Source organism: Ochotona princeps, chromosome 2 (assembly GCF_030435755.1).
Source record: "Ochotona princeps isolate mOchPri1 chromosome 2, mOchPri1.hap1, whole genome shotgun sequence".
NCBI lineage: Eukaryota > Metazoa > Chordata > Mammalia > Lagomorpha > Ochotonidae > Ochotona > Ochotona princeps.
The window spans coordinates 121,236,568-121,260,278 of record NC_080833.1 but is presented as its reverse complement, the minus strand read 5'-3'; the positions used below and the strand labels follow the sequence as shown (position 1 = coordinate 121,260,278).

Sequence of the window (23,711 nt, the reverse complement as noted above, 5' to 3'; positions counted from 1 at the left end):
ATACTGGTCTGGGGAACATGGGATGTTTAACATGAGAGAATACATGAGATCTGTACATATGATCTCAAGTATATGACACAATCAAAAACTCCTGAAAAACATTTTTCTATGTGACTCTGGAGATAAAACTATCCAATCCACACATTCCACAGAGTGTGCTTCTATAAGCTAAAAGACAACATAGGTAAAAACTGTAAGTTTCCCAATGCTATTAAAAACTACGATGGGTCTGGCCTATTTGCAAAGCTAGCCAATTAGCCCACCACAGTTCTGCAGATGGTGGCAGGAGACACAAGACTCCTTGGAGGCAAAGGATTTTTCTGTCCACAGCACAGCAGGCACTGTGCACTTCAGGGTCCACACTGGGCCCTTCTGTCTCAGGGTCCCAGGCAATGTAACAAGTTGAGCCACTGCCAACACTGGAATCCCATATGGGTGCAGGTTCAAGTCCAACTGCTCCACTTTTGATCTAGCTTCCTGCTAAAGGCTTGGGAAGAGCAGTGAAAAGATGATCCAAGTGTTCAGACCCCTGCCACCCACGTGGGGACACCCAGAAGGAGCTCCTGGCTCCTTGCTTCTACCTGGCCCAGCCTCAGCCAGCAGGTGGCAAGATCTCCATCTCTCTGTAACTTTTTCAAATAAATAAATCTTTAAAAAATAAAACAGTTCTCTATGTACCTGTGAGATTCTTTTAAGTTATTACTTTATAAAAAGAGACAATTTAAAAAAAAACTATAAATTCATTAAAGTCTTCCTGGTCAAAGAAAAAAATGTCAGGCTAGTAACACTAAGAAGGAGAAATGGAAAGGCACTTTCACAAAATTCTTATTTTGTTTTACCTAATCCTTCTGCCCTCAGATACTATCCAATGTCAAACTTCCCAGTCAGCTGCATACGCTGCTTTCCCTAGCTCACCCCCGGGTCTTCACTTTTGTGAACTGTCCTTCAGTTCGTTTAGATCGTTACAATGAAATATTTTAGGCTGGGTATCAAATAAGCAACAGAAATTTACTTCTCATAGTACAGGAGGCTAGGGAATCCAAGATTAAGGAACCAACAGGCTCAGAGCCTGGAGAGGGTCTTTCCTTTACAAAGCACCTTCTTGCTGTACCTTCAGATGGCAGGAGCCAACAAACAAGCTTTTATAATGCGTTAACTTTGTGATCCAATTAATCTCGCTATCAGCGCTCAGGGAACAAGGATTTCCATGGACAGTCCTGGAGCACGTGGACATCCCAACCACAGCAGTCTCTGCTCTCCCACCTCCCCCTTGATTTTGTTTGCAAACATCTTGGTTGATCAGCAAATCCAATCATCTTTTTTTATGACCTATCACAGTCAGTTGCTTTCTTCTTGAAAGCAATTTTCATCTTTGACAGAGGATGTAGAAGTAACTACCAATGAAGAATGTTAGAAAAAAACAGCAAAAGTTAAAATAAAAGCCAAAAGCCCACATGGCAAAGAGATAATCTAGAATCTCTGCCTGGCCGCAGGCAGTCACCAGCCCTTTTGATGAATTCCAAGTTCTCAAAGGAGGCAGTGAGAACAGGGCAGAAGACTCGAGAAGGCCCTGGTCTGGGAGAGCACAGGGATGAGACGTCACTCGTGATTCAGGCCATTCTCCCAGAGAAGCCGAAGCTGTAAGCCACCAACGGAAACCCTGCAAAGCAGGGTCTGCGCAAAGTCAAGCAGGAAACCCTCACAGTCCTGCTTCAGACAGGCTGACTGCTCCCAGGGAGGGGCACAAACTGCCTGTCCTCCAGGTAGGGGTGGGGAACCCCAAACATCCCCAAACATCACTGCTTATCTGCAGCCGCGCCTTGTTGGAACAAGCTGCACCTAAGCCTGTCTCACTTTTCACTGGATCCCCCTTTGGCCTCCTTAATTACCGGGCTAACTGCATATCTGCTGCTGTGCATTCGGTCAGCAAACGATGCTGACTTCTCCTCCAGAATAGCTACATCGGTTATGCTGTAGTCAGCGCGAACTGACAAGGATTCCGTGTCCCAGGAGAATTCAACTCACCTTCTCGCGTTCAGGCCTACCCGTACTTCCCCAACTTAACAATTCCTCCCGTTCCCAACTGCCATGCGGATGTCAGACCCTAGAATCAGATATGAAGCAAACAGCCTCACAAAGTCTATTTAATGAGTTCCCACAATTACAGAAAGTTAACTCCCTATAACACCTCTGTGTGGCTTCCATTTATCTGAGTAATAACCCCATTCCTCAGCAAGATGCTCTGAATTCAGAACAGAGGGAAACACCTTCACCCTAATAAAGAACATATATTAAAAAGCGCACAGCAGTGAAGGTACCACCACGGCACTGTGGGGCCTGGTTCAATGTCCACCTCCAGCCCGACGCCAGCTTCCTGGCAGTGCAGACTGGCAGGCAGCAGGTAGTGACTCAAGTCATTAGATTCTTTGCCACCAAGGGGAGGACCTGGACTAAGCTCTCAGCTCCTCCCGTCAGCTTGGCTCTGCCCCAGCTCTCGAGAAGCATTTGTGGCATTAACCACAGAATGAGAGCTTTCTCTGCCTCTCAAATGAATAAAAATGAAAAACCCACAGCTCACAATGTACTTACCAGTGAATGACTGAATGCTCCCCACATAAAAGCAGGAACAAGTCAACGATGCCTACCTCAACAATACAATTAAATATACAGGAAGTTCTGGCCAATACAAACCCAAGAAACTAAACCCACACAGACTGGATACAAAGAAACAAAGCTGCTTCTTTTGGAAAGTGACATTACTGTCTAGATACAGTTTCCCCAGGGATACACCTGAAAAAAATTATTTGAACTAATAACGCAGTTCAGCAAGGTCACAGGTTACATAATCAATATAAAAAACAATCACATTTTCATATTATGAACATGTGGAAGCTGAATTTAAAATCAGTATTATTTACAATTGCTCTGAAGAAAATTAAACAATAAGGCATAAATTTAACAACACATGTTAAGGATCTATAGCCTGATAATTACATAATGGTGATGAAAAAAAAGTACAAAATAAATAAGACCGATGTACCATGTTCATGGACTAGGAAATGCAGCATGGCAATGCTATCAACGCCCCCATCTCTACCCCTCCAAGGAAACCTCTAATCTAATCAATACCCGTGAGACTCTGGGGAAGTTATTTGGAGATACAGACAAGCTCATCCTAAAAATCACATGAAAAGGAACAGGATCTAGAATATCTCAAACAATGTTGAGAAAGAGTCAAGTATAAGCAATCACTCTACTCCAATGTGAGAAGCTACTGTGAAAAGCTACTGTGAAAAGCTACAGACAGGGTTAAACCTCTGCCCACAATGTAAGCATCCCACATAAGAGAGCTAGTTTTGAGTACAGCTGCTCCTGTCCTGATCCAACCCCCTGCTGACGCACCTAGGAAGTCAGTGGATGACATCCCAAGCTCTTGGCCCCCTACCATCTACGTGGGACACCCCTATGGAGTTCTTCATTCCTGGCTTTGCCTGCGCCAGCCGCAACCACTGTTTCCCTTTGAGGAGTGAACCAGCAAACCAACAGTGAAAGAGCTCTTCAACCCTCCTTCTCTATCATTCTGTCTTTCAAATAAATAAATCTTAAAAAAAAAAAAGGGGGGGGGCTGGTGCAATAGTGTGGCAGTTAAAATCCTCATCCCATATAGACATGGGATCTAATCCCAGCGGCCTCGCTTCCCATACAGCTCCTTGCCTGTGGCCTGGGAACGCAGTTGAGGATGGCCCAAAGCTTTGGGACCCTGAACCCACTTGGGAGACCTAGAAGAGGCTCCTGGCTTCAGATTGGCTCAGCTCCAGCCGTTGCGGCTGCTTGGCGAGTAAACCATCGAACGAACAGAAGATCTTCCTCTCTGTTTCTCCTCCTCTCTGCATATCCACTTTTCCAATAAAAATAAATAAATCTTTTAAAAAAGACATGGTTTTTACAGAGGAACAGATACCACAGATCAACTGAACTAAGAATTACAATTATTATGTACTCAAATAATTTTTCAAAGTTGTAAAAGCAATTCAATGAAAGAAGTGCAGCCTTGGCAGTAAATGAAGCTGCAGTAAATGGACATCCAAAGTATCAAAAATGAACATCAGCCTAAACGTCAGCTTCACACCTCACACCTCATAAAAAAAAATTAACTCTAAGCAAACCTTGCACATAAAAGTAAAATTACAAAATTTTAGGGAAAACAAAGAGGAAACAATTACATGCTATACTACTGGTCCACAGTAAAAAAGCATACACTATTGATACATCCAACAATCTGGATGGATTTCAACAGAAGTTCAGTTGTTGCTAAAAGTCAATTTCAGGGACATGGTGCTATGGCTCAATTGGCTAAATCCTCCCCTTACAAGAGTCCGGGATCCCATATGGGTTAAGTTTGCAACTCTGCTGCCTGGGAAAGCAGTCAAGAACAGCCCAAAGCCTTGGGACCCTGCAACCGCGTTGGAGACCCAGAAGAAGCTCCCAGCTCCTGGCTCTGGATCAGCTCAGCTCCAGCCATCGTGGCCATCTGCAGAGGGAACCACTGGAGAAAAGATCTTTCTCTGTGTCTCTGTTTCTCTATTAATCTGCCTTTCTAAGTAAAATAAATAAATCTCAAAGGAAAAGAAGGGAAGGGAAAAGAAAAAAAGGTTTACTTCTTTGAAAGAGTTCCAGGGAGAAAGAGATTTTTTCCATCCTGTCACTCCTCAAACGGCTCCAACAGCCAGGGTTGGCCAGAGTGAAGCCAGGAGCCCGGAACTCAAACTGGGTCTCCTACGTGGGCGACAGGGGCACAGCACTTGGGCCCTCTTCCACTGCTTTCCCAGACATAGTAGCAAACAGCTGACTCGAAAGTGGAGCAGCCAGGATACAGTCCAACACTCCTATGGGATGCTGGCATTGCAGGCAGCCACCTCATCTGCTTTGCTACATTGCCAGCCCCTCTTTTCTGTGCAACGACCACACAAATTAAAATACATTAATTAAAGTGAACATTACTCTTTTTAAATCAATTAAAACTATTAGGCTAATCACACTGTAATAAAAGCATAAGTCCACAAAAATAAGTGTATGTAACACTAGTGAAATCTGAATGAATTACAAATTATTTCTTCTTTTTTCAAACATCTCTATTTAAATACTATTACTTCTTGTAATTTTTTTTTTTAGACTTATTCATTTATTTGAAAGTAAGAGTCACAGTAACGGAGAAAGAAATCTTTTTTAAAAGAAGATTTACTTACTTTTCTTGGAAAAGCAGATTTACTGCAGATTTACAGAGAGGTGATGCAGACAGAAAGATCTTTTATCCACTGGTTCACTCACCAAATGGTTACAACAGCTGGAGCTGAACTGATATAAAACCAGGAGCCTGGAGCTTCGTTTGGATCTCCCATGTGGGTGCAGGGTCTCCCATGTGGGTGCAGGGTCCCAAAGCTTTAGGCCATTCTCTACTGCTTTCCCAGGACACAGGCAGGGAGCTGAATAGGAAGCAGAGCAGCTAGGACATGAGCTGGCACCCATATGGGATCCCAGCACATGAAGGTGGAGGATTAGCCAGCTGAGCTATCACCCCAGGCCTGAGAGAAATCTCCCATCAGCTGGTTCACTTCCTCAAGTAGCCATAACAGTCAGTACTGGGTCAGCCTGAACTAGTAGGACCATCTTTCAGGTCTTCCACATACAGATGGCAGGCTCCCAAACACCTGGACCATCTTCCACTGCCTTTCCCAGGCCATTAGCAGGTAACTGTATCACAAGAGAGCAGCCAGGATTCAGACTGGTGTGGATACGGGATGATGGCATCACAGGCCGCAGCTTTACCTGCCAGCAACAATGATTGCCCACGCATTGAGAGAAGACGTTACCATTTGAAGTCCTGGCTCCAGGATTCATGGGATCTCTTTGTATTACTGCTTGTAACTGCTGCACATATTTTTTAAAGGTTTATTTATTTTTATTTGAAAGGTAGATTTACAGACAGACAGACAGAACCTCCTTCTACTGGTTTGTTCCCCAATGGCCGCAACGGATGAGCTGAGTAGATCCAAAGCCAGAAACCACTTCCAGGTTTCCCCTGTGGGCACAAAGGCACAGGAACTTGAGCCATCCTCCACTGCCTTCCCTGGCCACTAGCAGGGAGCTGGATGGAAAGTGCAGCAGCAGCTAGGACCAAAACTGGTTTCTATGTAGGATATTGGAGCCTCAAGCCGAGAACTGGCCTGCCAAGCCACCACCCCAACCCCACTATATACTACCTTATGACAGAAATTTTTCTTAAGTATAAAAATAAAATTTTTCCACAAAAACTATTAATTTATCAAGCCTTCAAGAAAGAATAATTTCAATTCTATACAAACTCTTTAGATAAGCAGCTCTTTCCAACTAATTTCTGAGACTGGCATTATCCTGATACCAAAAATGGATAAAAAATATTACAAGAAAGTATTCACTGGTATCTTTTATGAACACAGATAAAATATTCTGACAATGTATGTTATGTACAGGATGATTTATCATAAATTAAATGGGACTCGGACCAGGAATGGAATTTGACTCAACACAAAGAGGCCAACCCACATGTTAACAAATAACTAACAGTCAATGAGAGTAAAATCATTTCAACAGACACAGAAAAAAACCTTCTCAAAATTCAACAGCCACAAACTTAGGAATAGAAAGTATATTCTTGAGTCTGATATTAAAAAATAAGCATCCACAAAAACCTTCCAGCTAGGACCAGCATGCTGTTTGCATCACTTGAAGAGTGAATCATAGGATGGAAAAATCTCTCTCCCTCCCTCTGGAACTCTGCCTTTTAAATAAATAAATACCTTAAAAAAAAAAAAAACCTGTAAGAAAAATAACAGCTACCAGTGAAAGACAATGTTTTCCTCCTAAAACATGAATAAAACAGAGACATCCATACTATTTTCATCCAATTCTATCAGAGTCCTGCCCAGTACAATTACAAACAAACAGAAAATAGAGGTGAAAAGGACAAAATCAAATTGTTGAAGAGGTGGCTGGAGTTGCCTGTGACACTGGCGTCACACGGGCGCCCATTCTAACTGCTTCGCTTCTGATCCAGCTGCCTGGTAATCGCCTGGGAAGATCAGGAGGAGCTAGCCCAAGTACCGGCGTCCCTGCCACGCCATGGGAGATGGGGAAGAAGCTCCTGGCTGCCGGTTGGGGCGGCCCAGCCCCAGCTGCTGCAGCCACCTGGAGAGCGCCCAGCGGATGGATCTCTGCCTACGGCTCCCCTTCTCTCCATGTCAGTCTTCCAAACAAACACAATATGGCGGCTGGGGACTCGCAGTTGGTTTGATGCCCAAAACACCTGGCTGAAGTCCAGGCTCTGGTACTGAGTCCAACTGCCTGTGAATGTGTGTCCTGGGAGGCAGCAGGTGCTGACTGTACTGGGTCCCCTGGCACGCACACGGAGCACCTGGATTGGGTTCCTGGCTTCCAGATTTGGTACGGCCCACCCAGCCACTACAGACACTGAAGAAAGGGACAAGCAGATGGGAGCTGTTGCTCTGCCTCTCAAATAATTAAATTCATTTTAAAAAGATGTACACTGACATAATCATCTATGTAAAATTCCCAAAGTTCTGAGAACTATTAGGAAACAAAAACTAAACGAGGGCTCGGCATGAGAGCCTAGCGGCTAAAGTCATCATCTTGCACGCACCGGAATCCCATATGGGTGCCAATTCTAATCCCAGTGGCCCTACTTCTCAGCTAACTCCCTGTTGTGGCCTGGGAAAGCAGTAGAGGACGGTCCAAAGCCTGGGGACCCTGTACCCACATGGGAGTCCTGGAAGAGGCTTCTGGCTCCTGGCTTCAGATCAGCACAGCTCCAGCTGCTGCTTGGGGAGTGAATCAATGGATGGAAGATCTTCCTCTCTGTATATCTGACTTTCCAATTAAAATAAAGTGAATCTTTAAAAAGAAAAACTAAACTAGCAGATAGAAGATCTGTCTCTCCTTCTCTAACTCTGCCTTACAAATAAAGTGAAAATAAAAATATATAAATGGTATGTTTAACTGAAAAGCAATTAAATATGATTTTGAAAAAATAAGCTAGAGCCCAGCACAATAGCATAGTGGTTAAAGTCCTTGCCTTGCATGCGCCAGGATCCCATATGGGCACCGGTTCTAATCCCAGTGGTCCTGCTTCCCATCCAGCTCCCTGCTTGTGGCCTGGGAAAGCAGTCAAGGCGGCCCAAAGCCTTGGGACCCTGCAACTGTGTGGGAGACCTGGAAGAAGCTCCTGGCTCCTGGCTTCATATTGGTTCAGCTTCAGCTGCTGCAGTCGCTTGGGGCGTGAATCATCGGACAGAAGATCTTCCTCTCTGTATCTCTGACTTTCCAATAAAAATACATAAATCTTTAAAAAATAAAAATAAAAAAATAAACTGCTACTGAAAACAAAATATTTCAGGATGGGCTGGCATTGTGGCATAACAGGTAAAGCTGATGCTTGCAATGCTGGCATCCCATACAGGCTGCCAGTTCAAGTCCCAGCTGCTCCATTTTCCAACCAGCTTCCTGCTGATGCAACTGGGAAATCAGGGGAGGATGGCTCAAGCCTTTGGGCCCCTTCATCCACTCGGGATACCCAGAAGAAACTCTTGGTGTCAGACTGGCCCAGCTCAAGCTTGGCAGCCATTTGGGGAATGAACTAGCACCTGAAGATCTCTTTGTGTCTCTCCCTCTCTACCTAACTGTACCTTTCAAATAAATAACCAATCTATGTGGAAACAGAGAGGAACAGAATAATCACAACAGTGCGGACAAGAGAAGGAACAATACCACAGGTAGACCAGTTCAAAGAAACAGACTAACTGGCTTTTACACTCCCTGTAGAAATATGACCTATACAGGCTGAGGAAGACACCCAGATCAATGCAATGTGCCTGAGAAATTGATTTACACATATAAGGCCAGTGGATTCTTTCCACAAACGGAAAAGGATAGTTCATTCACAAACAGTGCTAGATGAATTCCATGTTCATAAGCAAAGAAATGAAATGTGATCCTTCTGCCACACAATAAGTAAAAATTAAAACTGTTCATGGGCCTAAGTATAAACAATTAAACAGCAAATTTCCAAGAAAAAAAAAACATAGTTATAAATTCCGTGACCTTGGATTAAATATTCTTAAGACACAATGTATATTAACTATGAAAGAGCCTGTTATGAAAAGACAAGACACAAACAGGGAGAGAATCATTGTAGAACACCCATCTTCCTAAGGATTTGTACCAAAAACATAAAAATTCCTTGCAATACTAAAAAGATACGCCTGAACAATAACCAATGTATACAGATGACCAAAACTGATATTCAACAGAAGTAATCATTAGTGAAATGTAAATGAAAGCAACAGTCCTCAGGCCAGTGCTGTGACACAGCAGGTAAAGCCACTGCCTGTGACATCAGCATTCCTGTGGGTACCAGTTCCAGTCCCAGCTATTCTCACACACTCCCTGCTAATGACAGAACACGGAAAAAAAACTGTCCAGGTACCTGCATCCCTGTGCCCCCCACTCCCCCAGAATGGGAGACCAGAATGGAGTCCCAGGCTCCTGGATTCAACTGGTCCAGTCACAGTCCTTGCAACCATTTGGGAAGAGAACCAAAGGATAGAAGATCTCTCTCTGTAACTCAGCCTTTCAAATAAATGAATATTTTTTCAAAGATAAACCTTTATGCACCTCCCCCAAAGGCTAAAATTAGGAACATTCCTTACACCAAATACTGATGAGAAAGCTGAGCAACTCAAATTGGAAGTCTCGGACACGACTGGTGGGAATGCAGTGTGGTAGAAGCATTTTAGAAAACAGCCTGGCAGCTGCTTATAAACACTTACCAAACAACCCAGCGAGCCCACTGTAAGGATTTACTCACGTGAGGATTTAAAAGCGCCCCACTCTAGTTATTTTTTCCAAAGTACAAATAGTTTCGCTATTTATATCTACTTTGTCAGCCACCAGCAGTGTTAAGAACTCCTCAATTTGCTTCACATACTTGTGAATACTATCCACCCTAACCCTGAAGTCAGTAACACTCACAAGCACTAAGCAACAACACACAGTCTAGACCACAGTCTAGACCTGGTGGGTATTTACTGGATCAACACCAGTATTTTAAAGAACATGAAGAGTCAGAAAATAAAATGTACTCCATCTAGTAAAGAAAATTCACATCTGAAAATGTTTTATTTTAGCTGTGTGTATCGTGGGATGCCATGTCAACATATTTTTTCTGTGGATCGTAGTCAAAATGCATATATTTTTTAAAAATAACACTATGAAATAACACTATAACATTTTGTAGAAGTTCTATGTTACCAGAAGCTTCTGGAGTTCCTGGGCACTCTCAATTTATATCAAAATGAAAAAAAATGTCCATAGCAGACCTATCATCATGTCTATGGCTGTTAATACACATAACATGGGATTTCCTGAAGTGACTGTCAGCACATCCTATTCCATGTTTGTTATAACTGAGTTCTTTTTCACCACTAAAACTGCACCTCTTAAAATCTGGACTGACATCCCGAAACTAAAAACAAATGTTCCAGTAGCTTTCTCCAGTGACTACAAGAAGACAGAAGACAAACCTTCTAGAACATACTGCAACCTGGCAACACCCCACTCTATCATTCAGAATGCGCATGCAGCCATAACACACTGAGGGTAATTTAAAACAAAGGTATCCATTTCCATACATACGGACTTCTAATGGTGTTCAAAGGAAGGAGTTCCTACACCCCACATGGGAAGACTTTTCAGGCTCCAGCAAAAAATGTTCACTGGCTGACTAACCATAATTCAAGCATTTTTACATTATAGCAAACAATTCTCTTAAAGTTCCCTAAAATTACTTTGTCAAACACATTTGTTAATTAAGAAGGGTTAGAAATTGTATTCTAGTTGTAGGCAGTTCTGTTCCAAAGAAGAGAAATAAGGAGTAGAAATGAGAAATGTATAGAAATAACTGTTTCTTTTATGAAGAATGTTTATCTGGGGCAAAGATAAGAGGGCAGCAGATTAAGCAGCCACCTGCAAAGCTAGTCCTTGTCCCAGCTGTTCCACTTCCCATCCAGCTCCCTGCTCCCGTGCCGGTGACGTCAACAGAGGATGGTCAAACTGCTCTGGCCCCTATACCCAAAGTTGGAGACCTAGAAGCCCCTGGTTTCAGCCCAGCCTAGCCCAGCCCAGCCCAGCCCAGCCCAGCCTAGCCCAGCCCAGCCCAGAGTAGCCCAGCCCTGCTTTTTCTATTTGCAGAGTGAATCAGCATATGTAAGCTCTCTCTTTGACCCTGCCTTTCAAATAAATAAATCCTTAAAAAAAAAAAAAAAGCATGTTTGTTTTTTAAAACTTTACAAAATAGAAATGAAATATGTAATTATAACATATTATGACAAGCACTAAATTCCAAAAGCACATTACAACTAGATTACAAGATGGACTTGGATTCTTACAACAAAAAAATTTTTTTTAAATCGACTTTGGAATTCAGATCAAGTTCACAAAACCTGGAAACCCGACTAGCTTTTGAATCCATCTGAGTCTACAGTAGCACTCTACTGGACTAGGGAAACCTGTGGACTTCAGTCATAAACACACATCTCCTCGATAAATAACATATAAGAAATTACTGAAATCCATTCCCACAAAACACACAAAAAGTTGTATACACTATAATTTTTGTTTTATGTGAAAAGAGGTATTTAATAAACTTAAATACAAAACCTGAATGTAACTGTGTATCCTTCTCTGACAGTTAGAAACAAGAAGGGTGTTTCCGATTTCAGGAATTTTACCAATTCTGGAATACCCTGTACCCAAAAATCTAAACCCCGAAACTCTGTTTTTATGATTTATTTATTATTTTAACTAGACAAGCAAGTCAGATTTATAGGAAAGAGAGAGAGAGAAAGGTCTTCCATCCACTGGCACAACCCCCAAGTGGCCACAACTGCCGCAGCTGAGCTGATCCAAAGCCAGGAGCCTCTTCCAGACCTCCCACACGCACACAGACAGGGTCCGGTCCCAAGGCTCTGTCTGGGCCATCCTGGACTGCTTTCCCAAGCCATAAGCAGGGAGCTGGATGGGAAGCAGAGCATCCAGAACATCAACCAGTGCCCATTTGGGATATCGGTGCTTGCAAGGTGAGGATGTAGCCACTGAGCCATCGTGCCAGGCCACACCTAAAACTTTCTGAAGATAAATGCGGCACACATACAAAGAGTATCACATTCTAGAACATTTCAGATTTCAAGAACGAGGATACTCAATCTGCACTACTAGAGAGACACAATCTACGGCAAAAAAAATTTTAAATGTGTTACCAGCAATATCTTTCCCTTCATTCCATCTCAATTTTTCTGTAATTTAGCAGTAATTCATTATCAGAAATGCAAACAGAAATACATCAGAATTTCATTCAAGCTACAAAGCAATTACAACACCTACACTATGAAGTGCTGAAAACAATTTCCTACGTAAAATCTTCACCGTTGGAATTCACAATTTAAAAGGCATTGGCATAGGCATTTGACCCACCAGTTCAAGCACTAGCAAGTCCCATAGGGGAGCACCCTGGGCTCAGGCCCATCCAGCACTAAGCCAGCCTCCCGCAGGCCAGCGACTCAGTCCCATAGGAGAGCACCCTGGGCTTAGGCCCGTCCAGCACTAAGCCAGCCTCCCGCAGGCCAGTGGCTGTGCCCAAGTGCACCTAGCTGGAGTCCCACTCCCAGCTTCCAGCTGGCCCCGCCTGGGAATGAACCAGCAGATGGGCGCTCTGGCTGCCTGTGCCTGTCAAAAACGTATGCTTGTTACACCCTGACATTTGTGGCCTTTATTCACGAGGTGCCTTCTCCAGGAACTTGCTGAAGATACCCCATGAGCACAGCTTTCATGTTACACTAAGACACAGAGCTTTTAATTTCAAAACTTTTTGTACCAAAATTATGTTTTGATTCCATTTTCCACAAACTGTTAAGAAGTACCATTAGATGCTGTGTAATAACTTAAAAGACACCCTGGATCTAGTTTTGCTGCCATGGAAGGATCTCTAACGTGTAGTGTAAACAGCAAGCAGCCAAGCAGTGCTCCCACCGGACGCAGTGGGTTCAGGGCTGCCCATCACCCACAGCTGCACCTTCTCTACCTCTTCACACACACAGACGCACCTGCAGAACGGAAAGGAAAACATCCTGAAGACTATCCGGGAAACAGAAGGCCCTGCCTCTGAGGGCAGGGGTGTGAAGCAGGAACGGAAGAGATCACAGGGATTTTGCTTCATGTTTATCGGGGTTTTGTTGTTGTTGCTTTGTTTCGACAAAGAGCATGTATTCATATGTTAGGAAAACAGAAAGGATTTTATATATCAATGTTAACTCTTTCAAAAAATTGACAAACCAGAACTGCTGGCTGTAAAGAGATTTCACTTTCTCCTATTCTCAGTTTTTTCCAACTCAAACACAACAACAACAAATACTTTCTTACCAAGCAAGAAGCGACAAAATTTGGGAAGAAAAAAATCTTATCTAATGTTGCCTGCCACATCTCTAAATAGAAAAGCGACAAAAACAACGAAAGACTCCCTTACTGGGTCCACTAGGGAAAGAACTGTGACTTAGGAGTGGCCTCGGGCGTGACCCAGAATCCTCAGACAAGCATGTTGTCCCAAACAGCCCAAAGACAGCGTTCGCTCAGGTTGTTTTTAGAACGCTTAAAACAGTACATGCCGAGTGTGTTTTCCAGGGGTGCGAACGGGAACGCGAAACCCGACACGACCTTACAGGGTCGGAAGGCGCTGGGCACGGGGGCGGGGAGGGCTCAGGACCGATCCCTGTGGGCCGTGAGGTCAACACGGCGCAGACGACACCCAAGTCCTCGGCGGGTCTCCCCAAGCCCTCGGCGGGGCACCCCAAGCCCTCGGCGGGCCACCCCAAGCCCTCGGCGGGTCTCCCCAAGCCCTCGGCGGGCCACCCCAAGCCCTCGGCGGGTCGCCCCAAGCCCTCGGCGGGTCTCCCCAAGCCCTCGGCGGGTCGCCCCAAGCCCTCGGCGGGTCACGCATACCTGGGTGTCCGGCACTGGACAAGAGCGAGGGCGCCAACTTTGGCTCCCCAGTGCCAAGCCGCGAGCCACCCCGACCCTTCTCCCGGCCGCCGACTCCGAGCGCATCCCCGGGCAGGGCGGCGGCTGGCAGCTTGCAAAGGGGGCTCGGCCGCGGGAGGCACGCGGCCGGCGGGGGAAGCGGGCTGAGGGGAGGCGGACGCCCCACCGGGCGCCCTGCCGAGGCGCCGTCCCCCCCTCCAACAGCCCCGGGGACGCGCCCCCGCCCGGGACCCCGCTCACCCAGGTAGCGGCTCCGCAGCCGGGACGGGTCCTCCAGCCCGAGCGACCTTTTCCTCACGTCCCACAACAGGTGTGGGCAGGAGCCGCCCCGAGACATGGCTCTGCCGGCCGGAGGAGAGGGGGGAGGGGAGCGGAGGGGACGGGCGGATCAACACCCGAGCCGCACCGGCACCATGCGCGCGCTGCAGCTCGCGGGCGCAGCGAGTCAGACGGCGGCGGCGGCGCCCCGGCCCCCGAAGGCCGGCCGCGCCGGGGCCCAAGCTCGCCTCATCCTCTCCGGCTCAGACTCGCCCGCACAGCCTGAGAGCAGCCACAGTCCCTCCCGGCCGCCCTCCCCGGGAGGAGGAGGAGGAGGCGGCCCAGCTCCTCCCTCTGCCCTGGCCGACACCCTCCCCGCCAAGCCCTTCTCGCGAGAGGACGACCACCTCCGGGAACTGAGGCGGCTGCACGTCACGGCTGCCCTCACCCTGGAAAAGTGGCTTCGGGTCCCTCTAGCCAAGTCCTTGATTCCCTATGGATGGAAGAGCGGGAGAGAGAGGGGGGCCGCTGAGCGTCGTAGTCGTTTCCACGCGTCTCAAGTCAAGGGAAGCCAGAGCTGCGCGCGTCAACCTTAGTTGGGACAAGGAAGGTTCGAAAAGCCCATATTAACTACGGGCTGCCAAGAGCCCAGGCGAAGGGTCAAGCAAGAGAGTGCAGCTTCACTTTCCCTTCTCCAACATGGCCTCGGGGGCAGGAAGGGGAGGAGGCGGGTCCTTCGGATCCCCGCCCACAGCGCGCGGCGGGCCAATGGCAACGGGCCTCTCCTCCTGCGCACGCGCGCTGTGTGCGGGGCGCCGGCCTGACTCGGGGAGGCGGCCCCTTTTGGCACCTGTTGCCGGACTCCTCCCCGGTCTCCCTCCCGGGAGGGCTGGAGGCGGACCCGGGCGGGCCGTCCCCGAGCCTCCGCCCCCTGAGCCCTCCCGGGGCGCGGGCCGCTGGCTGGTTTGCCCAGCGCCAGGCGAGCCGCGGGAAGGGCACCCTGCGGTAAAGCGGCAGGGGACGGTGACGAGCTGCCCTTCGTTGTCAGTCAGGGACGAGGACCCGGCGACGCTCCCAGGCGGCTGCCCGCGATCACCCGGCCGCCGACACGTCAGCCGCCGGCGCCCGAGGCCTGCGGGCCTCCTACCACCGGCTCCTGGATAAGGTGGAGCTGATGCTGCCCGAGAAGCTGAGGCCGTTGTACAACCACCCGGCAGGTAACGGGCCCAGCCTGGCTCCCTCCGAGGCGCACCTTGGCGGGTCCCGCCGGTGACCTAGCGTCCAGAGGCGTCCGCTGCCCCGGCCCTGGAGTCCGTCAGTGTCGGAGGAGCGCCCTGCCTGACCTTTAGGGCATCCGCGCTCTCCTGGCTGGACCCGGACCTGGCCGCCCCTCCGGGTCCACCTCCCTGTCCGCGACCCCGGGAAGCCCTGACGGGCCCCTGTCCTCCTGCTCGCACCCACGCGGGGCCGAGCGCGGTGGGTGGCTTGGAGCACCGCAGGGTGCGGAGTGAAGGTCACCGTCCCTGGCGAGGCCCCTCTCAGTGCAGATTTATTCAAGACTGAAAGGTTGTGGGCCAGCTGCAAGGGCTCAAATGGCTAATCCTTTCCTTGCAAGTGCTGGGAGCCCATACAGGTGCTGGTTCATAACCTGGCAGCTCCACTTCCCATCCAGCTCCCTGCTTGTAGCCTGGAAAAGCAGTAGAGGATGACCCAAAGCCTTGGGACCCTGCACCCTCATGGGACACTCGTAGGCACCCATACGGGATCCCGGCATGTGCAAGGCGAGGACTTTAGCCAACTTTCAGCATACTCCAATAAGATTCTAACATGTCATTTATAGATAACAGATTCTTAACTGCCCTGGACATTTAGGAAAGCTCCAGAGACTTGCAGCAGGACCTGAGACCTCTGGACAACCTCTTAAAGGTAGCCTCATGGTCTTTTATCACAGGTCAGGAGGAGATCTCATAGTGGAGCAGGAGGATAAGAGGAGGTCTGTATCCCTGGTCCCAGTGAGACCCCTGGTGGCTTCACAAGTGCTGTCACTGCAGAAACGGTGGACACTTCACCAAGGATTGTCAGAAAGGACACCAGGGCCCTGTCCCAACTGCCTAGGAGATCACAGGAGATTTGACTGCCCTCCAAGGCTGAGAACTCCAGGGTCAGCCATTTCCTGTTGGGTCTCCCACACGGCACCGAAGCAGCCCAGGACCCTCTCACCTGGTCTGGTGACGCACTGGATCAGTACCCAGGAGCCCCAGGTAGTTCTCAGAATGAAAAGGAAGCCTGTAAGTTTCCTTCCGGATGGACACAGGAGAGCAGCTTTCTGTCATCAGCTCTAGTTTTGGCTCCCTTTTCTTTCTTAGAATGACCATGATGATCTCTCAGGAGCCTCACATGAGTCCAGATAGTGACCCCAGAAGTTTGGAGTACTCAGGAAAAAGAGTTGGTTGGCCTGTCTGCTCAGCTTGTACACTGGTCAGGCTCCCTATAGGCCTGTGTTTGCCAGTCTCTCTTTAAAGTTTCCTGCCAGATTTTATAGGAGTAGAACATCTTAACTGCTCTGATGCAGTTTAAGTCTTCCTCACATGCTAAATTATTGGGAATTTCTCTGCTCACCTGCCTAAGACCTCTGTTCTCCGACTGTCAATATATGGCTTGTTAGAACTTTGGATCTATTGAATTACTTGCCACTGTTCTAAAGTGCATAAAGTTCTGTGAAAGTTTGCTAGAATGCTATAAACTGCTAGGTTATTGTAAATCACAACTAACTTAAATCCTTTGCCATCCACAGTGTGATTCATGTAAGTTTTGTAGCAGTGTTTTTGCTCTTCTGCCTTACGTTCTGGGCTATATGTATTCCTGAGACTCTTAGGGTTTGTATCAATTGATAAAGTATCATTGTTTCAGGGAATCCAACCTCCCGAAATGTAGAAATGGCTTTAGCCTTTCCTAAATTCAAGTAAGTTGAAATCATTATAGATTAAAATGTTACATATGCTCTCCCAAAAGATTCTCCTTAATTCAGAACTGTCAATGCTAGACAAAATGTCACTCCATGGAAAATTTGAAGTTAAGCTTGTATTTAACTGTCCATGTGGTGGACTTACAAACCTCATGTTAGTGCTAAGCCCCTCACTGTTTCTTTGATCTAGGTTACAATTTTTGTGCTGTCAGGGAAGCTTCATGCGTTCTTTTGCCTTTTTTGTGTTAGCTGTTTATAAACTTTAACTAAATTGCTCAGGTCTAATGTTTACTCTGACAAAGGTTTAATCCTGTCAGTTCTTTCACATCTAAGCTCTTACGCTCAAGTATTCAAATTGGGGTTTCCAAATGAACCCATGACATACTAGATTGTGAGAAATCTTAGCTCTATTTTGTTGTTTAGACTTTGTACTAAGTTCTGTTTGCTTGTATTGCTTTTCTCCTGTAGTCTGGAGGTAAATTGCGTGACTGCAAATCACAACTCATCATCGACATGCAGTCAAAGTAATTCTGCAAAATGAAAAAGACAGAGGAGGTGATGGAACTAAGAGTAATCACAGGAAAAGAACACCTGGTAGGTATCTCGGAGCAACCAAGTCCTAATGCTATCTCTCCTTCTCCCTCTGGTTGTAAATGGGCTGTAAATGATGGAAGAAGACCCCCAACCCGAAGGCCATCTCTCTCCCCGTGTTCAGCTTGGCTATGTTGCTCTTCCTTTTTTGGCTTTCTTCAATATTTAACAATAATTAACACAGGAAAACCAACCCTAGATACTCTTAGTTCTACCCAAGATAGTGATTAACAAAAGCTTGCATATTCTGTCCTTAGTAACAAGAACTTTGTCACCCTGGCTTTTTGGGATATAAAAATCTGTGTTGGGGAGAGGGTTTGGGAATGGGTAGGAGGAATCCCAGTACCTATAAAACTGTGTCACATAATGCAATGTAATTAATAAAAACATCTTAGAATAAACATAACCTCATAGCAAAAAAAGTCTATGTTCTTAGACAAGGTGTGCCGTGCTAAAAGCATGGATAATGGTCGCAGTATAGTCTAATAAAAATCATTTCTCCATTAAGGATCTTCGCATTGTCTGTTCAATCAGTCTTGACACACTTCTATTCTGGGGTTCAATTCCTGGCTCATGCTCCCAATTCCAGTGTCTTGCTAATGCACACCCTGGAAGAACATGTCTGTAGTAGCTGAGTGCCAGCCACCCATGAGGGACCCTGAATTGAACTCCATGACTTGGAAGTGCCTGGCAGAGTCCGTGGGATATAAGCAGGCTTCCTGTAAATGTTTCTGACCTTCGTCTCCATCATGAGGACAGACAAGCCATAGTTGCCTTCTTAGAAGTAACAGTATGTGGGGCCGATACAGTGGCTCAGTCCACCTGCAAGCACCAGCATCTCTCATGGGCTCTGGTTCAGGTCCCACCTGCTCCACTTCTGACCCAGTTCCGTGCTGGTGACCTGGGAAAGCAGTGGAGGATGGCCCAGGTCACTGAGACCCTGCACCGACAGGCTTCTGGCTCCTGATCGGCTATCATTGCCATCTGAGAAGTGAACCAGCAGATAGAAGATCTTGCTATCTTTCCTCCCTGTAAATCTTCCTTTCCAACCAAAATAATAAATTAAAAAGAAGAAGAAAGAATGGTATGTTCGATTTGGGCCTCAGTTTGGAATTCTGAGCTTTCTTTTTTTTTCAGAGATTCATTTATTTTTATTGGAAAGGCAGATATGCAGAGAAGAGGAGAGACAGAGAGGAAGATCTTCCATCCGATCGATCACTCCCACGCAGCCGCAATGGCTGGAGCTGAACCAATCCAATGCCAGGAGCCAGGAACCTCTTCCGGGTCTCCCACAGGGGTGCAGGATCCCAAGGCTTTGGGCTGTCCTTGACTGCTTCCCCAGACCACAAGCAGGGAGCTGGATGGGAAGCGGGGCTGCCGGGATTAGAACCGGTGCCCACATGGGATCCCAGTGTGTGCAAGGTGAGGACTTTAACCACTAAGCTATCACACCGGGCCCTGGAATTCTGAGCTTTTTGAAAAAGGTCTTTTAGACTTTCGTAAAAAGTCATTAGAACTATAGTCAGACTAATCAGAAAAGTTATTTCAGCATTTGAACAAACAAAATTAATGGTTTTTAAAAGATTTTATTTGTTTTTATAGGAAAGGTAAATCAAATTTATGCGAAGGAGAGACAGATCATCATTCACTGATTCACTCCCCAGATGACCACAATAGCCAGAGCTGAGCTGATCCAAAGCTAGGAACCAGGAGCTTCTTCTGGGTTTCTCACATGGATGCAGGGTTCCAAGGCTTTGGGCCATTCTCTGCTGCTTTCCCAGACCATCAGCAGGGAGCTGGGTGGAAAGTGAAGCAGCCAGGTCACGAAACTGGCACCCATATGGGATCCTGGCACGTGCAAGGTGAAGATTTAGCTCCTGAGCCATTGTGCCAGGCTCTAATTTTCAAATAAAACATTTCTTTTAAAAGATTTACACGCGGTGAGTGGCTCCAGGGCCTGCCGGAGCCCCGGCGACTGCCCTCTTTGGGGGTGAGTTTCAGGGGTATGTAAAGCGGGTCTGGGCCTTCCCACTGCTCGCCATGCGGCTTGAGCTGGGGGAGGGGCCAGGAGGAACAGTCCTGGGGCTGGGGAGTTAAGGCCTTGGGATGGGCGCATCTCAAGCCTGGAACACACACGCCTGCTACCACGTACGTACACATGGTGAGCGGCTCCCGGGGGGCCAATGCGCCATTTGGCGCCAGGCTCCGCCTGCTAGCCACCCGGCTGGGGAATTCTGGGATTTTGGTTCTCTGATATGCTGCTTGGGTAGCTCCATTTTGAATCCACAGTGCTTTGGGGACGTGAATCAGTCCTAAAGATTCTCAATAGCAGTAAATCTTCCTCTGAAGAACGTGTAATCACTTTACAATGCAGACTATCAAACACCAGTTCATTCAAGAGCCAAGATTCCGGGCTTGTCCAGCAGGATGTCCCCATTGCCTAACATGATGAGAGATCAGCAGAGTGGTCACAGTAGGCAGGGCCATGACATTGACTGGCATTCGAGAACCATATCCGGGGGTAGAATGTGTTGGGGATGTGTGGGCCAAACCCCGTGGGAACTCCGACCCCACTGGATGGCTTAGGAGGGCTGGTGGTGACAAGGCAGGAATCGCAACAGGTTATGGGATGTGCTGAGCTGACCCAGAGCAACCACTGGCAAGCTTAACACTGGCTGGGAACAGGCCCAGATGGGGGGCTATGGGGAAGCCCTGGCTGGGTGGAGTTTCCCACTAAGGGGCTCAGGAGCTGGAATGGGGCTGCATTCTGGTCGGGACACAGTTGTAATCTCCCTTGGCACAAGTGTGGACTGGGACTTGACGCACCAAGCCAGGTTAGACTGCAGCACAGTTTGGTGTTCTGGAGGACCTGGGTAGATGTGGAACGGATAGGCTGGGTTTCAACCCCAACTGAGCCATATATGAGCTATATGTGGGTATGGACGAGCCGTGGCTGGGCTGAAACTTCCAACAGCAGGAACCAGAATGGGTTGAAGGCCAGTTAAGAAAGGCTGCCGGGACAGGAGGTGAACTGAATAGTGCTGGCCCATGGACCTGCTGGTATGCGCAAAACCTGACACCAGGAGGAGGTCTGATGAAGAAACCTGAGCAGCTCCTCTGACAGGACACTGACCCTACAAATAAGCACAAGAAGCATGGAAGTAAACAACCCAGAAGAGGTTATGGAAAGTGTCCCACTGGCATACATTTGGCATGGGTTGGAGGCTGACCAGGCTGAGTCAGTTTGTGTCATTCACTGACAAGTCTGAGCGCCGGAGCTGAGTGTGGGTCGGGCCAGGTTCGGTTGTGACAAAAGCAGTACACAACACAAGGTGAGGCTGCCTGTGCCGGATGGGACCGCAGCACCCAACCAGCACACCTCCCACTGGTTTGGGTGAGGGCCGAGTGTGTGATGGGCAGAGCCAGGATGGACTGAAACACTCATTGGTTCTGGTGGAGGTCGGGGCTGAGAATAGAACCAACCCAGCGTTTGCAATGTCAGTCAGTGGACTCTGCACCAGCCTCATTGTACCTGGAATGGCGAGATTGGCAGGGACTTATGACTGGCGAACTATCGGAACCACCTGAGCAAGGATCTCAGAGATGTATAGAACCCATTGTATATAAACTAAAATTGAAATGTCAATGAAGTAGACACAAGATGTGGTTAAGAACTCGCATGTATTTTTAACATATTGGTTACTCAATACTACATCAATTACTTCCGTAACGTTATAAATTGTTGCTGATGGTATGTTGGAGCTTTTAATTGATCTGGATGATATCTGCTGGCTCTACCTTCAGACCAGAGAAGGTCTCCCTAAGAAGCTGTTGAACTTAACTGGACAATAAGATGCTGGACTCTATGCTTGGTATATGCTTGCAATGAAGGAATCTCAACTGAACCTGAACTGTGGTAATGCAACAAGGTGGAGGAATCCACCATGGGGGGAGGGAGTGGGGAGGGGTGGGGGGAATCCCAGTACCTATGAAACTGTGTCACATAATACAATGTAATTAATAAACAAATTTTAAAAAAAGATTTACTTTGTTTATTTGAAAGGCAAAGTTACAAAGAGGGAGAGAGAGGTCTTAACATTCAAAGGTTTACAGGAATAAGGCTAGCTTTAGTGTGTATGAAAAGGCGATGGAACAGATGCACCGTGCAGTACCGGGCAAACCTTAGGCCACAAATAAGATTGGAAACCAGGATGGAGCACAGGTCATGCCCAGCTAGGTTTTTGCACCAACTGGTCTGCATGAGACACGGATGCCGAGCCACAGTGTCTAAGGCAGGGGTCGCGACAGGTGACGGGCTATGCCAAGCTGAGTCAGAGCAACCACTGGCATGTGTGCGATCTATGGCTGGGAACAGGCCCAGTTGGGGGTCCCTAGGGGACTCTCTAGCTTTGTTGAGGTTCCCCCTCAAGGGGCACACAAGCTGTAATGGGGCAGCGTTCTGGCCAGGATGCAGTCGTAGTCTCCCTTGGCACAAGTGTGGACTGGGACAAGACGCACCAGGCTGGACCAGACTGCAACACCTTCTGGTGTTCTGGAGGACCAGGGTAGATGTGGGATGGACTAGGCTAGGTCTCAACCCCTACTGAAGCATTTGTGAACCATATGTGGGTATGGATGAGCCGTGGCTGGGCTGAAACATCCAACAGCAAGAACCAGAATGGGTTGAAGACCAGCTAGGAAAAGCCACTGTTCCTGCTAGGACAGGAGGTGAACTGAATAGTGCTGGCTCATGGACCGACTGGTATGCGCAAAATCTGGCACTTGGAGGGGTTCTGGTGGAAGAGCCTGGGCAACTCCTCTGTCAGGACACAGACCCTGCAGGTAAGCACAAGAAGCATGGAAGGATACAGCCAAGAGGTCATGGAATGTGTCCCACTGGCATACATTTGGCATGGGTCGGGGGCGGACCAGGCTGAATCAGTTCATGTCACCCACTGGCAAATCCGAACACCAGAACAGAGTGTGAGTGGAGCCAGGTTCGGTCGAGACAAAAGCAGTACACAATACGGAATGCCAAGGTGAGGTTGCCTGTGCCAGATGTGACTACAGCACCCAACCGGCACACGTGAGAACCAGGAAGGGAGGGGGCAGTACCAGCAGGGGAATAAGGGGTGGTTCCCTTGCGGAACAGCTACTCCCACTGGACAGCGTGGGCTGGGATGGGGTAGCCAGACTAGGCAGGGCTACAGCACCTGTGGGCCTCATGTAGACCAGATCAGTGAAGAACCAGGCTGGGCTGATTATTCCTACTGGTGCAATCTACAATTAGAGTGGGTGAGGGTTGTTTAGGCATCAGCTGGCAGAAGCTGGCACTGGGGGCTAGTTCTGTCAAGTTAAACCACAGAACCACCTGGAGAGTGCATAATCCGGGAGTGGGAGTGGCCTGGGAGGGAAATAGTGGACTCCTCTCTCTTAGGTTACCACCCCCCCATGGGAGGGCACGAAAACTAGGACAGGGGTTGGGGTGGCTAGACAGAGACCCAACAACATCCGTGAAAGCTGGATAGTTGAGCTGTTTAGATGGGACATGGTTCTCATATGCATTGACATGTATGAGATCAGAAGGGGCTGCGGGACAGACTAGACTAGTCTGCCACACATACTGGCAAACCAGGGTAGGGGGCGGGCCTGGTGGGGGTTATTGTGGGTCGCTCCGGCTGGGCTGCAGCCCCTACTGGCTTAAGCGAGGGCCGAGTATGTGCTGGGCAGAACCAGGCTGGACTGCAAACACCCA

General features: G+C 47.8%; 1 protein-coding gene across 7 annotated transcripts in view; it reads right to left on the bottom strand.

The window, feature by feature from the left end:
- DCAF6 (DDB1 and CUL4 associated factor 6) overlaps positions 1 to 14,818 on the bottom strand; it is a 105,559-nt gene extending 90,741 nt beyond the window's left edge. For 2 of the 7 annotated variants that reach the window (XM_058660596.1, XM_058660598.1), the window contains exon 1: positions 14,383 to 14,814. In XM_058660596.1, coding sequence (XP_058516579.1) covers positions 14,383 to 14,479 — 97 coding nt within the window. In that variant the 5' untranslated portion in view covers positions 14,480 to 14,814. Of the gene's footprint in view, positions 1 to 14,382 lie in introns of all 7 variants that reach the window. The other 5 variants (XM_058660597.1, XM_058660599.1, XM_058660602.1 and 2 more) reach the window with 4 other exon arrangements.
- Positions 14,819 to 23,711: the final 8,893 nt, after the last annotated feature.